The 15,810-nt window shown below is 40.4% G+C and overlaps 2 protein-coding genes across 2 annotated transcripts; one reads left to right on the plus strand and one right to left on the minus strand.

Annotated features, from left to right (window-relative positions):
• Positions 1 to 1,961: 1,961 nt before the first annotated feature.
• On the plus strand, positions 1,962 to 2,864 carry LOC139473555 (uncharacterized). Its single transcript, XM_071256205.1, has one exon. The coding sequence runs from the start codon at positions 1,962 to 1,964 to the stop codon at positions 2,862 to 2,864; it is 903 nt and encodes a 300-aa protein (XP_071112306.1).
• Positions 2,865 to 8,041: 5,177 nt separating this feature from the next.
• On the minus strand, positions 8,042 to 14,458 carry LOC139474594 (zinc finger protein 593-like). The gene is made up of 3 exons (XM_071257666.1): positions 14,171 to 14,458; positions 12,098 to 12,160; positions 8,042 to 11,772 (listed from the first exon to the last, which is right to left on the minus strand). The coding sequence occupies exons 1-3, from the start codon at positions 14,362 to 14,364 to the stop codon at positions 11,619 to 11,621; spliced, it is 411 nt and encodes a 136-aa protein (XP_071113767.1). The 5' UTR covers positions 14,365 to 14,458; the 3' UTR covers positions 8,042 to 11,618.
• Between the last annotated feature and the right edge of the window lie 1,352 nt (positions 14,459 to 15,810).

A 15,810-nucleotide genomic window follows, 5' to 3' on the forward strand; every position in this document is an offset into this window, starting at 1 on the left:
CTGGCAACTATAGTGCAACTAAACTTGTGATAAGTGTGTAGGGCGTGCTTAGTCGCCTGTACGTTAAATGATAAAAGAAGTACTTGTTCAGGGTGGGTCGTGTGGTGTACCCAATCAATTGTGGGTAGATACCTACACTGTATATTTTACCCTCAGTATTCTAACCGCATTCAGACAGGTAATCAACCATACAATCGTTTATCCCCTTGCTTGGATACACCGTTTCGTACAGCAGTTATCTCCCTTATATTTGTGTACATATTTTATTGACAACAGCCAAGCGGATTGACACTAGCGTTACGTCAGTATCTCATAAGTGACTGTAAATTAGACAACTGTAAATTTATAAAATATTCCTTATCTGCGCTTCTTGTAAACAAACTGTTAAAAATCAAACCGTTTCATCGTCCACACAATATAAGAATGATAAAACACCAGTCGGATAAAAATTACATACCTAATAAGAATAAGCCGTACAGTGTACGCATGTACGTAAAACTATAAGTTGTGATAGCACAGCAAATATAAGAAGCTATAAAATATCGATAATTGGCCTAATAAGTCACTCAAGAAGGGATTAACATCAATTGAGGGGAGTTCTTACCCTATTATTACCAAATTACCCTCCTGTAATTGCATAACAACATTAATAAGTGCCGACTTCAAACTTGATTCTTAACACTAATACATACGGAGGGAATAAACACCCTTGCATTACACAGGTCGACTTAAACCCCGAATGACATGCGTGGCCACTCTGACTAGCCGTGTCACACAGGTAAACTCGGGGCTGGTTAACATGAGCTTACCTTCTTAATAGTCGTATTATAGACTGCTCCCTATGTGGAGGTATTGTAAACATCGGTGTGGTATTGAGCAAATGACTCTCTCGAAGTCCACGTCTATGACCAGTCGTTGACATACGTGTGTGAGAGAATAAGTGCTTGGAATGCAAGTATAGGATAATGATCCGTTAAACACACGTGGAAAGACTTCTGCTTGATTCTTCTATCAAGGAAGAAAGAAAAGGGTGCCTCGTTGTTGCTATGGAGACTACCTATGCCTCGTTTATCTTTCAAAGACGTTAAACGGTGATACTGTATGATGGTTTGTTGGAACTGAGTACCTTCATGTGGTGATCGACATTGTGCTTTGAGACTTGAGACTTTGTGGATTTCTCCAACAAAATGGCATGAGAGATATCTGAACAAAACTGTATGTATTTACAATCTGTGAATTGGAAGAGACAGTATTCGCTATCTTATGTATTGTGTTCGTATGTCCACTGTAATCAAGAACACATGGTGAGAGTTCATTTCATGTTACAAATTTATTTTAAGTGTCATTCAAGAAAAAAACAATTTATAAAGACCTCACGTGTTGGTTATTCTATCCGAGCACACCAAGCACAAAGTGAAAGTTTTTACTCGAACATTCTCCCAAGACCCCCCAGAAGATCGGCTGATGACAGATTACTGTTTAGAGTCCGATGAAGACTGCCGATATCACTTCAGCTAGAACACACACTAGAGGGTTGTGTTACGGTTCTCCTTTCATCAGTCACGGTTCAGAGGATAACACGAGGTATAGTTCTAGGCTGATTACAGCTGAGGATAACAAGAGGTCTTGCTTACATAGTAACAGACAAACACGACTACGAAACCTTCATTTTCGCTTTTGAAAGCTTTCTATTGTACCCCTTATGCTCCGTTAAACACGAACGTGTGAACCCCGTGCTTCAGGAATACCTTGATGAAATAATATTATTTCTGAAATCCTTTTATTTGCTTGTTGTGTTAGGCAACAAGGACTTCAGTTGGACATTATAGGAGTGTATTCGAGATTGCTTCTTTGAGCCGTTTGTTGGCATTGAATGGAGAAGAAGTGAATGACCAGAGTTTGGACTCTCAAAAGCACATAGCCATTATTGATAGGCTCAAGTAGTCATATAAACTTCAACCATGTTCCAGTCGCAGCATTATTTCGAAGGATACTGTTCCACGCCTTCATTCGTGAGGGAAAGATCAATGAACAGGAGTTTGACCCTGCTTCAGATGACCCAGCACGTGCGGGATAGACACCAGAGACTCGCCACTCCGGACAAGGCGGCTGTAATGGATTTGTCCACTAGTTTTGAGAAAAGGCGTTTAGGTAAACAACAGCAGATTCTCGCAGACATCGCTGCCCGGTGTCGCGAACAGGAAATCAACGACCTGTCCAGTGAGATGGCAGAGAAGGTGGTTCTTCAGGAAGGAGCCCAAGAACCGGAAGTGTCAACATACATGACAAACTTCATGGCGAGGAAAGAGAGAACGATTGAAGATCTGGCTGACAGAGACGACATCAAAACCCCTCGGAAGGAAGTCAGAAAAGGGAAAGCAAACCTACAGAGAGGCTACAAATCATTTCCTGCCAGAAAAATAATCAAGCATCCAAGAAACGAATTTCAAAAGGCATCTCTCCCAAAAGTGAGGATAGCTTACATCAAAGGGATGCCCAGAGCGGTCCCTAACAGCAGAACCAGGCTTGTGGAGACTCGTCCAATAAATGGTCCAATTCAACTGGAACATTACATCCAACCCAAGTTGGACCCCTTGGCTCCTCTCATCCGGGACACTTCAAGTCTTGACAGTGAATACCAGAACAGGATTGATTCCTATTTTTCAACAGCTCGTATTAGTCTAGGAGCGAGATCAAAGACAATGTGGGAAACCGGATCCGGTTTGAGTGGACCTAGTTATATGAGTCACAAAAGTGCAAAACATCTGAAGCCGGTTAAGGGGATGGTATCCGAGTTTGGTCCTGTTAGTGATTCCGATTCGCCAGGGCCGCCGGCCAGTCAACTCAGCAAAATCACTCAGTAAGAGGTTCTTGAACCGTTCTTGTAGCATCCTCGATTATCCAGGGTACCATATTTCCATTCCATTATATTATATACCCTGGACCAAAAAAGCTTTGTTTCGGAATTGACGTCGCCCTCGTCATCTATTTTATCCATAACTTAACACAGAATTCATATCGCTCATGACTGTCGGTTGGTTGGGTGGGGAGTATTGGCGTTGTTGCATATGAATCGGGCTTTAAGCACAGCTGTAGTAGTGAATAGGTCCGGAATATTTACCATAATAGAATGGATATACAACGCTCTGGGTAATCCGGGATGGTTTTGGTAACACTATTCGACATAAATTTCAATCTAAACACGCAAGTATTTCTTGTTAGCAGAATCCTGCATTGTGCGCTTGATCATCAACTGATTGACATAAACATATGTCTTTGTGTGTTAGTTATGCTGACGTTGTGTTTAGTGGCTATATCTAGTTTCGGCGTTGCCATACTGATCTTTACATTCCTCCGAGACAAGATCTTTAAAGAAACAAAAGTATTGTTGATTTCTTTCTATATGTGTACAATGATGAGAATAAACTACTTGAAGCTTGTTAGCTTTATGTTTATTCTTTGTTTAGTGGGGGGTGGCCTAGTGGTTAAAACGTTCCCTGGTCACCACAAAGACCCGGATTCGATTAACCACATCGGCACAATGTGTGAAGCCCATTTCTGGTGTCCCAAGATGTGGTATTGCCGGAATATTGCTAAAGGCGGCGTAAAACCACACTCATTCACTTATGTTTAGGTCAGAGCACGAGTACCTGGTATCTAATCGTTAGTACGAGACGTGTTAGCGCTTAAGCCTTCGTTACGGACTTCGCGGGTTCGAATCCCGCTGGTGACACACGTTTTCCGTGAATTTGTTCACCACAAAGGTAAATGCAAGGGTGGGGGTGGGGGTGAGGGTGGGGGTGTGGGGAGTTCCGTCATCGCCCAGTGAGGGTTTAACTATCAATTCAGTTAGTTAATGCACGGTCAAAGCCAAATGAGCCACGGCTTAACTGATGTTATTGGTTGCCTTGATGTAACGGGAATATTACTGATTGTGACCTAAAACAGCATTCACTCACTCACTGTACATTTCCATGACTGTTCTCGGTTGGGTCCGGAACAGAGTGGGTCCATTCTTTCACCCCGTGATGGAATGGCCGATTCCAGAGAATCAGTCGGTTATGTGACGGGGCTTTTTGTGTGTCAGTCAGTGTACGCCGACGGTGTGATCCGTTGCTCATGCCATCATTCATTGTGATGCAAAGATTTACTCCACATTCATTGGCCGAGTAGCGGTCACGTGTCTTTCAAAAAAACGTATAATGCCTCCAAGTCGGGTCTGATAATCTAAGGCATTGAGCTTCTAAAATAGACCGGAAATGCCATTGACCAAACCCAAGCTTTCGGGGAACCTCCTACGTTGACGTTATTGGAGCGAACATTGTCTGATATATCTGCTTGTGTCTCTTTATTAAAGCAATACACGACTCGTGATCGTCGTTTATCATACAATATAACACTGCAGGGAGAATAAACCATGAGGAATAAGCTCCTCGTGGTTTATTCTCCCTGCAGTGTTTTATTGTTCGATAAACAACGATCACGAGTCGTTTATATCTTATTTGAAATATCAACATTTTCTACAGCCTTTTTAAGGATCACAATAAATGGGACAAGCTTTTTAAAGATTTACCCGCATTTAAATGACTCCCTGAATACAATCCGACCTCGGCAATGTCGGACAAGTCCATTTTATGCACAGGGGGTATTCTCACAGTTTTCACGTCAATTATATGCACCTTATCCCAATACCGATTGCCATATCTGTCCCACTTTTGGGTGCGATCGTTCGGTCATTGCGTTCATCTGCGTTGCCAAACTACATCTAACTCACTCGACATTTCCCTCTAAAAAATAACGTCGTCCAATTTACGGCGTCATCAAGTTGTGAGCGCATTTTTTCAAATCTCCAAAAATTACGTCATCCTAGAGCAATATTTTATCGTGATATAAACCATGCTTCGTTCTTCATTGTTCTTTGCGATTTATCGCGTCGCTATCATTATTTAAGCACGGGTAAATATTTTTGAATCTTGTACATTCTATCAACTTAGTCAAAGAGCCTGCACAAAATGTTGATATCTCATGTAAGAAATGAAAACAATTATAGACTCGGTTATTACTGATTTCTTCGGGTCAACAAAAACAGGTATTGGCTTCATTTAAGTCAATTTTGTATAATGTATATTATCATAGCCGTGGTGAAGGCAGAACATTGATGACTCTAGTTCCAATACACATAAACTCGTAATTAGATCCGACATTTCATAATCTTCAAGGTTACAGACGGGAAGAAACTTTTACAATACACCATCTAGTTTCTAAGCTTTGGCTATCCCCGTCAAGACCTCATCTTCGATAAGGGGCGGTCGCATAGCCTAGTGTTTAAAGCGTTAGCTCGTCACGCCGAAGACCCGGGTTCGATTCCCGACATGGGTACAATGTGTGAAGCCCATTTCTGGTGTCCCCCACTGTGATATTGCTGGAATATTGCTAAAAGCGGCGTAAAACCTCACTCACTCACTCACTCACTCACTCATCTTCGATAATCCTATGTGTACTTTCTTCGGCCTGATCGCCGGATTTTATTGTAGAAAATAAATTGTCCCCGAAATTGCTTGAAAAACTAATTACGCGTCAGACAATTGTAAAAAGACGATCTTGCCAGCCACATAAAATACATTCTTGCGAGGTGATTTTTTATATAAAAACATATTTAGGTTCCTTTAATTAGAAAAACTAGCGGAAAGAAAAATACCTGGTCTCCCTACAAAATCCAAATGTTACAAATGATCGGTCCTTTTAATCGCTTTGTGGCTCAGCCCAACGGGATCTTGTCCCCTTCTATCAATTTGACGTGTGTGTCAATTCGCAAGTCTACACAGTACAATAGAGTTCGCTCTGTGTCTCCCTGATCGCGGCCCAGAGACATGCTTCAATATAATTTATATACTGCGTGGCGGATGTCACAGCGAACATATCACTTACAGCTGACAGGCAGGCCAAGCGATATAACCTCCACACCGTCAGTGTTACAGGTGTACATAGGTAGCAGATTAACTGCCAGTTAACAGTCAGTCATCCGTGGACAGTCTTTTACCCCGCACCCAGGGATACTCACCCCACCCCACCCAACACCTTCACAATGTCAATCGCTGTATGGAGCTGGAATGGGTGTCGCTTGTTTCTCGACGAACAGAGTGGTGTCAGCTGTTTTCGGGCGCGTGGGGGCAATCTCGTGTCTGACAGCGGGGACTGTATGAGACAGCAATTGTTGTATACACTCCCTCCAGTGGCTGACTAGCGTGTGGGGTGTAAAGTTCTCGCTATCTGATTTCGATTGATCCTCGTTCAACACTGAGATAGTTCTACACCCTTGATTTACTGACGTTCCGGAACTGATCGGGAAATTATTTCTATGTGTACACGAACAAAGTAGACAACAGCTAGAGGCACAACAAAATTAAATCATGTAAACCTGGGAATATGGTTTCAACCATCTATCCTAAGGTGAACGTCATTCTTTTAAGAGTTTTTACCAAAAGTTTTTTTTCTGCCAAAAATTGCTTTGGATAATTGTCCTTAAAACATGGGCTGAAAAGAACTTTCTTCTGTTTGACCTGCTTAATATTGTCTGTACCTTTTTATTTTAAATGTCAGCCTCTGAAACATTAAAAGAAAATCTTCCTCGGCAACACTTTTTCCAACGTTTCAGTTTCATTCGGGTTCACCTGGCATTTTCCGATACCTTCAAACTAATTGGATTTGAGTACCGGTGTCGTATGTGGTCAAAGGGAACTAACAAAATCCTGTTTACCATTTGTTAAACAGACTTACCTCCCTTCGGGACAAGGGAAATAACTCACGATTTGTTGAAGGTGACTAGCTCCCTTACATTGAGGGCACAACAAGCTCCTTCCCAGCGCGCGACACCTTCGTTACACTCTCGGTAACATCGGTACCACAAGTGTGGGCGCGGCCATAACAAGAATCTTGAAATTTGCCCTCTAACCCCAGATGTAGTAATGTTCATACTTTTCTTTATTTAGAGGCGTCACGAAGGTGTCACGCGCTGGGAAGGAGCTTGTGGAGTTTTAAGGCAGGGTAACTCTTGTACAAACATGATTACCTCCCTTTGACCAGAAATAACCCACCACCGACTCCTAAAGGTCATTTGTGATGTTTTTGTTTCTCTGCCAAAACCATTTTTAGAAGGAAAATATACGCGTAAAGGAGGATGAATATTCAAAAGTCCACGTTGAGCCTTCATCCACGTAAATGAACAGCCTAGCAGAGCTTCCAATCCTATGTAATTAAAGTACTGAAGTTCAGGGCTTGAGATCCAGGGTCAAGGGGATGCAGGTTGAGGGTAGAAGCCTGTAGGTGGTTGTGGCACTGGAACTAGATGATCGCGTGTATACCATAATATGTTCGTATATATATAGGGGTGTGATTTTTTTTCTATACGAATATATATTATGCTATGCACCCGATCATCGAGTTCCTGTGCTTAAATACTATATCCACACGTTAATTGAGATACAATCAGCTGTAGAATAGGTCTTCAGCAACCCATGCTTGCTGTAAAAGGCGACTATGCTTGTCGTAAAAGGTGACAAACAGGATCGGCTGGTCAGGCTCACTGACGTGGTTGATACATGTCATCGTATCCCAACTGCGTGGATCGATGCTCATGATGTCAATCACTGGATTGTCTGGACCAGACTTGATTATTTACAGACCGCCGTCATATAGCTGGAAAACTGCTGAGTGCAGCGTTAAACAACAAACAAACAAACGAAAATATGCAGACTCAGAGAAGGGGTGCACCATCCATCTATGAACTCCATCACTTTGATAAGCAGTTTTCTTCACTGGTTTATTATCCTGAGGCTTGCCTCATATTACAGGAGACCTCCACCGTATTACAGAGGTCAGTATAAATCTTATCCGATGATAACAGCCATGTTATTTCTGACTTTGTCAGAATTCAATGTGCATGCCTTGGCTGTCACCTTGCTCCTTCCCTTGGGAATATTTAAAGGATGAGAGCAAAGGACATGTATGAAATATGGCACAATATTCACAATTCAGACACAAACACATTTTCAAAATTTATTTTATACAAAAACATTACATCCAAAACACTGTTGTACCTTGCTTACAAACACTGATCGTGTTTGTTGTTTTGGTATCTTTAACAACAATAAACAAAAACAACAAAGAAAAGACAGCCAGACTCTACATCATTCAATGTAACGCTGCAGACATAGGTCCCTTGGACCTGACCGATTCATTTGCCTTCAGTTTAGGGTGGGCAGTTAAAGGGGGACTATCCTCCATGATCTGGTGTCCATTTTGGGACTAGGTCTCAATATTTTAAACATTCAGCCTCATTTTGTTTCTGGATTTTTTCAGCAATATACCCATGCTCATGATTTTCGCCAAAGTATTAAACATCTGAAACCAGCATGATTTGGGGCAAAAGTTCATTATGGATCTTTTAGATGAAGAACCAAAGGTCTATTGACTTCAAATTTGTTCGCCATTCGGAGATACTGATGGATGATTAATGAAAGGTCAGTATAGCCCAGAATATACATTTGGTTGTCTCTTTCTTGATTCAACTGACATGACACTACGAATAGCTGTCCAATGTAATTAGTGGTATGTGACAAACTGAGACATGACTGCTAAAGAGATACAAGCATACAAAATACAAGTTGATTTTACCAAAATAGACAATAACATAATTGATCAAATTTGCTGTAACTGCCTGATCTGATTCTATGAAGTAAATGTAAAGGGAAATGGAGCCTAAACATCAGCCTTCAGCTACAGTAGGACTGCACGATATTACCGAAATACTACAATAAGCTTTTCAAACGATCAAATTGCTAAATGCTTACTAGGTTCCAGTATAGCGGGTAAAAAATATACAAACAATTTTTGTTAAAATTTGTATTGTTAAACCTAAAATCTACACAGAAATCCATTCACAAATGGTTCCCTTCAAAATTGATTGACAGAGAACATTTTGTCTCTCACACTGTATCCATGACTACTAAACCGTTTCCAATACCGTATTCGACGTAATAGCCCAGGGCGCTCTCAAAATTAGAAATAGGGGGCTCTTATTAGAATATTATTTGGGTGAAGAAAACAGGGTATAAAGATTGTAAATTTCATGGTTTATGCTGACAGCCTGAAATGTTTATATGTGACAAATATATTTTTCCAGAATTTAATTGCCCATAATTAAGGGTGCATATATCACACGAGTGTGTATTATATGTATTGTGTACATTGATCAATCCGAAGGGGTGCTAATTGGGATTGTTCACTAGCCAATATATTAGCAAATATCAGCAAGTGCACATAGTAGAGCAGGGCGCTTATTACGTCGAATACGGTATATCTTAATACAGTGAAAACCTGATAAGTAGAAAATGAAAGGACCTGGAAAAATCTCTACTTGACAGGTTTTCTACTTAACCAACTATGAATAAGAGCCATTTTTAAATCATCTATTCATTCTCGTTACGTTAACAACAGCTCATTAGCAAGATGTTTGTTTGTTTGTTTATTGTTTAACGCCACATTCAACAATATTCCAGCTGTATGATGGCGGTCTGTAAACAATCAAGTGTGGACCAGACAATCCAGTGATTGATATCATGAGCATCGATCCACGCATCAACCAAGTGTGCAAGCCTGACCTCCCGATCATGTTAGATGAACTCAATGTCAACTTATTGTGGATTAGGGATTATCAGGGCAATTCGTGTATCAGGAAAATACTGTACTTAATAACACAATGAAAATAAACAATTACAGTTTAAGAAAATAGCTTCCTGTAGTATTTCATAACTTGGCAAGACACACCACAGACACAGACCTATGCCTGCAATACTACAGTACTATCAGCTATCACCACACCAACTGTCAACATTACACTATCCGACACCATGCAACATGTAGGTCTGATTTGTCTCTGGTGTTCCTGACAAGCAGGTGAAGTATGTCGACATTAACACAGACACTTGATTATGGTAAACAGGGATAAACATGGTGTACCATCTTGTAGGATGAAAGGGACGTTTGTAATAGGGCTGGGACGATACACCAACTGAACGATCTGATCAATATCATGATATCTTGCTCACAATCCGAAACGTATCACGATACTTGTATGTGCTCTTATCTGTGGTGTGTAAGCCATCTATTTCATAGACAGTATGGTCAAATACCTGGCACACTGATGATTTACAGTTGGCAGTGTCGAGTATGGCGCAATGGATGAAAATATTTATGTTTTCACCATTAATTTTCACTACTAAATAGTGTTTTGAATAACAGTTATTGAAGCAAACATTCAAGGCAATAATTGATATTTCTTTACTTTGTGTGCAACTGTGATTGATACTTGTATCAAGAAGTAAAAGATCGTGGTCCACTGATGTATTGTCCCACCACTAGTTTGTAAGGCCTAATTCGTTATGGTTTTCAGATTTGTACTAACTGGGTAGATAAACAAACAAATATAAAATAAATGTCCCTCATTACCAATGATTCATCCATAAATGTTATTGTCATAACAAAGTGTGTTGGTTAGTTTAGGGGGGGGTGGGGGAATAAATCCTAAATTTGTTCAGTGCAGGACATTGCATAACAGGTCTTCACTTCAGTCAGCAACTGGACTGCTTTTAGAAATATTCAAACTAAGGTGTGCGGTATTATTGGTATATCGGTAAATTGAGGTTCATTCTTTCCGTGATACAAACCACAATATCTTTTTTTCATGCTCGATATATTGGGTGATTCCAAATATCAATTTTTATCATGTGTTTAATATTCTACACTTGCCAAATACCTAACATGCATCCTATGCCCCAAGATGGCTGCGTATTTATTGACTGAGTAAACATCATGTTGTACCAGCATCTTGTTTTGTTCCATTTATGAACTTCATTGATGTATCAGATTCATTCTGAATTCAAAATGAAGAATTAAGTAATATATCATGATACGTATCACAATACGGCCTTGTGCACCGGAAAATATCTCATCCCTCAAAATTTCCAACCATATCTTTTCCACACTTTTAGCAATAATCCAGCCAAATACTTGGGCTTTTAGCAATAAATAAGCCATATAAGCAATAACTTATGACAATATACTAGCCATATTATACTTTCAATAATGACAAAATAATAGCCATATCAGACTGTGAGCAATGTCAAGTTTGCCATTAACATTCTGTCGTGGAAGGGTTTAATATCTTTATTAGTAGATGTTAGGAGTTGACTGTGCATTTGATCAGATATATATTTTGAAAAACCAATAGTTTCATTCTGTATTTTTCAATCCAACAACAGGTAGAAGGGTAAATAAAATATTTACTTAAAAAATATTTAATTGAATTTTTAATAGTTATGTTTTAACTGCTCAGTTGATCCAAAAACAGAAACACAAATATCTATCACAACACAAAATATAGTGCATTTCAGTTACATTAAGAAGTTTAAACTAATTAACTTAATTCTAGCCTTGAAGGCCAATACATATGAATTAAGTTTCATAGACTACCAAAGATGCTGTATCAGCTCAGAGGAAGAAAACCTGGGCTGGCCAGGACAATGTGATCACAGCCTTGACATGAAGTAGGCCATACAGAGTTATGTCCCATCCTTCACTGGTTCCTCAGCTTCCATGACCTCCTTGGTGCCCTGAGTTTTGACCTCCACAGTCTTGGGCACGATATACGACCCCATCCCAGCTGCTCTCTCTGCCTCCTCCTGGGAATACGGTTCCATCTGCAGCGCCTTAATTCTGAAAGAAGCGTCATAGTACCGTTTCTGATGCATGCATTTTGTCAGAACAACTGGATCAATATACTACCAGAAAAACAACAAGCTTTCTACAAGACTAAGGCTTTTTAGTTTTTGAAAAGGAGGTTTTTAGTTTTGATGATTATATTTCTTTTTATATCTAAAAAGATAAAGAAAATATTCAAAGGAAATTGTAAAAAATATGATGAACACGATGAAAAAACATTTGCCCCACAACAATAACAATCCACACAACACCAAATTTCTTCACAAATTTTTGTTTTTTTACAATTAAATAGAACTGCTACAATTAGAAACATACACACCTTCGCTTGTGGGGTTTACTTTTGAAATGGTCAGACAGCGCCCTTGCACCGATGAAGTATTTCCTGGAAAAGTATAAATGCAGGATGGAAGAGTTGACTGAATGAATGATGTTTTATGGCGCAGGCTACACTGCAGCCACAACACAGCAGCATGATAACAATCAACTCTGCGCCAACTGTTTGTTGACAGCCTCTACACACTATCAGCACACACTAGTACAACAAGAATTGAGCATCACCAGAGTGTCATCTCACAAAACACCCATAGTGCTAACACGATCACGAATGACAAGGTGAATTGAGTTTAACACCGCTCTTAATGGTATTACATCTATATCACGGTGTGTCCACTTCACGAGGGAGGAAACCCTAATGTGATGCAGGTCTCAGACGGTTACTACTTTGGTGAAACCCACAAGAATGGGAATGTTTCTGACAAATCTAGAAGTTGATCACACAATTCAAGGGAAACTACTCTAATTTGTTTACATCCTGCTTCTGTCAAGAATTTATTGTGTATGTTTTTCTAGGATTTACTATTAACTATTAACATCTATTAAGCCTGTGTATACATGGATACAAAATACATGTAGGCATGCAATTAAGGTCTGTTACAATGTGTTTCGTAACAGTTCAAGTTTAGAAATTACATTTGAGGAAAATGTTGGTCTAAAAATCATCACACAGATTCAGTTCCAAATAGGCAATGAAATCCGAAATTGTCATGAACAGTATATGTCGAGTAGTGGTTTCAGCAGACAATGACATATAGCCATACTATCTCAACCTTAGCACCATACCTGGCACACACAAGTTAGGATTGAGATTTGGCTGCCTTGTGAAACTTTTCCTTCAGACTAAGGTAACCTTAAGCATGGGAATGTCTGACGTTAGCTAAGGTTGTTTTGTGAAAGGGGTCCAGATGAGGATACTGCAGATTGGAGCATAACTCATGAATCAAAGTAAAAAATCTGCACATATTCCGAAGCCACGATGGACATATAACATCACTATTATTGTGACATGTTTATACCTTGTGACTACTCATTACGTGAAGATTTGGGGTAGAATAGGTCTTCAGCAACCCATGCTTGCCGTAAAAGGTGACTATGCTTGCCGTAAAAGGAGATTAACGGGATCGGGTGGTCAGGCTCGCCGACTTGGTTGATGCATGTCATCGTATCCAAACTACGTAGATCGATGCTCATGATGTCAATTACTGGATTGTCTTGTCCAGACTTGATTATTTACAGACCAATGTCAAATAGCTGGAATATTGCGGAGTATGGTGTGAAACAACAAACAAACAAACAAACATCTCTAAAATACATGGATATGTTGCATGGTTGCAGACCTACACCAGTTTTGGGGGATTGTTCTTATTGCATGCTTGGCACACACAACAGGCTCAAAGAAATGATGGCTGTCAGGTGAAAGGACTGCAAGCCACTGCACTGATCATCAATATCTTTTATGTCAATATCACAAACTGAATGTTGAACTCCGATCAGGGGAGTTAACTACGACCAAAATAGGATAAAATACACAAAGTGAATACACAAAATTCTTTGATTGACACATTACAAAGTTCGATTTAGCTAAATAAAACATGCACCAGTGCCACCTATTATTGAAAACTGCAATCTAACATTTATGTCTACATGCACCAAGTGCAATCAAAATTTGTCTGACTCAGCTCTTACTTGTCCACACAACACACTCAAGACCTCTGAGCTTTACTTATATGAATCATATGACACAGTCTTCAGAGATCTGAGATTTTACTTATTTAGATTAATTTATGCACCCATGTTTCAACTTTGATAAATGTATGGGACCAGAGCGTAGCCTGGTTTTGTCAGCTGCAATTACATTTTCATGTCAACATGCACCTGGTGCTAGTTTCAACACATTTGATATAATGATAGGCATTCTACGTAATACATATATGCTTCTGTAAGAACTTGTATCGCGATGTTTTAAGTTGTTCAAGATTGTGATTGGATAGAAAACTACGAATGTTTCTTTAGCGTCCGAAAATCCATATGAAATGAATTAAGTAGGTTTCCTTACGTGCAGTGTAGACAATAGTGCTGTGCACCGCCGGGCTTGTCGTAGTCCAGATCTTGGTTTAATAATGCTTCGGCATTGCCTGGTTTCATGTCCTCGTGAATTTCGTCGAAATCTTTCGTCCTGCGTTTTGTTCTGTATTTCTCTTTCAGTGGTTTATCCCCTTTGTGCATCTTCTTCCTTCTCACGCGCCCCATTTTGTTGACAGGTTAATGACAGTTCCGATATGGATATAGACAATTGTCTGAATGTAAACACGTGTTGACGTGTTTTCACAACTTCCGTTTTGATACAAGGGACATAACTCTTGATCTTCTCATTGTTTACCACGAGAAATTGTGTTGGTGTGGAGAGCGAAAGTTAAACGAATGCTTCTTATTTAGAGCCACATTCCAGCTATATATGATGCCGGCATGTGTAATCGAGTATGGACCAGGCAAACCAATGGTTGGTATCGTGAGCAACGATCAACGACCAGCGGGCATGATTACACAGTAACAACCAAGTAGGCCCAGCCTGACCACCCGACCCATTTAGTCACGATTTCCAGCCTAGATTTCCGGGGATCATCTTACCCGTGTCCCTAACGGTATTATCGCATCTGGGGAGCGATGGGGTAGCCTACAATAAGCGTCCACTCACCTGTTAGGCACGGGTTCGATTCCCCATTTACAATTGAGGCCAAATTTTGTGTGTCCCTCCCGTGGTGATGATACGGAAAATAATAATGGTTTTAAAGACGAATCAATTTTGTCCTGATGGACCACACCTCTGATTCCCGCCCCCTTCGTACATTGGGCAATTTATACAAGAAAACAGCGTTATCACTATCCCCCGCTACGGGGCACGTTAGGATTTGGTTTATTTATATTGTAGTGATCGAATAACGTGGAAGTTATCGTTAACTGTAAAAACGAATCCTGCTGAGTATATATCTTAAAGAAGAGATAGCCACTGGGGTGGCTTTATGTCATGAGAAAAAAAGGGATTTTACTTTCCCCATTGCAGACATCATGCAGATACAATTTACCGGTATATTTGACAGGTGTGTGTGTGTGTGTGTGTGTGTGGGGGGGGGGGGGGGGGGGGGGGGGGGGGGGGACAAATAAGATTAATTTTTATTCAAGTTAACTTTCACAAGGATAAATGTTTTCTGTAACACACACACACACCCAACACCCCCTACTCGATTATTTACAGACCGCCGTCATATAGCTGGAATATTGCTGAGTGTGACGTTAAACAACAAACAAACAAACAAACAAACATAGATCAAGGGCCGTAAATGTGAATATACAAACTCTAAAAGCATCAGGGGCGGTCGGGTAGCCTAGTGGTTAAAGCGTTCGCTCGTCACGCCGAAGACCCGGGTTCGATTCCCGACATGGGTACAATGTGTGAAGCCCATTTCTGGTGTCCCCCGCCGTGATATTGCTAAAAGCGGCGAAAAACCATACTCACTCACTCACTCACTCACTAAAAGCATCAAGCTCCTTACAGCAATAACCCGTTCGTGGAGCTCACTATACTACCGCCGCCTAGCTGGTGGCAGCGATGTTACCGAGAGTGTAACGAAAGTGTCACGCACTGGGAAAGAGTTTGTGAAAACATGTGTCCGGGGCAGTCAGCACACACAAAAATGA

Source organism: Haliotis cracherodii, unplaced genomic scaffold (genome assembly GCF_022045235.1).
Source record: "Haliotis cracherodii isolate W230 unplaced genomic scaffold, xgHalCrac1.p SCAF_3, whole genome shotgun sequence".
In the NCBI taxonomy this organism is placed as follows: domain Eukaryota; kingdom Metazoa; phylum Mollusca; class Gastropoda; order Lepetellida; family Haliotidae; genus Haliotis; species Haliotis cracherodii.

Bases quoted from the DNA above. Each gene is read 5' to 3' on its own strand.
- LOC139473555 (XM_071256205.1), top strand. From the start codon at position 1,962: ATGTTCCAGTCGCAGCATTATTTCGAAGGATACTGTTCCACGCCTTCA.
- LOC139474594 (XM_071257666.1), bottom strand. From the start codon at position 14,364: ATGGGGCGCGTGAGAAGGAAGAAGATGCACAAAGGGGATAAACCACTG. The intron at 12,161-14,170 runs GTAAGGAAACCT...ATACTTTTCCAG, and splicing joins CACTATTGTCTACACTGCAC to GAAATACTTCATCGGTGCAA. The intron at 11,773-12,097 runs GTGTGTATGTTT...CGCTTCTTTCAG, and splicing joins AGTAAACCCCACAAGCGAAG to AATTAAGGCGCTGCAGATGG.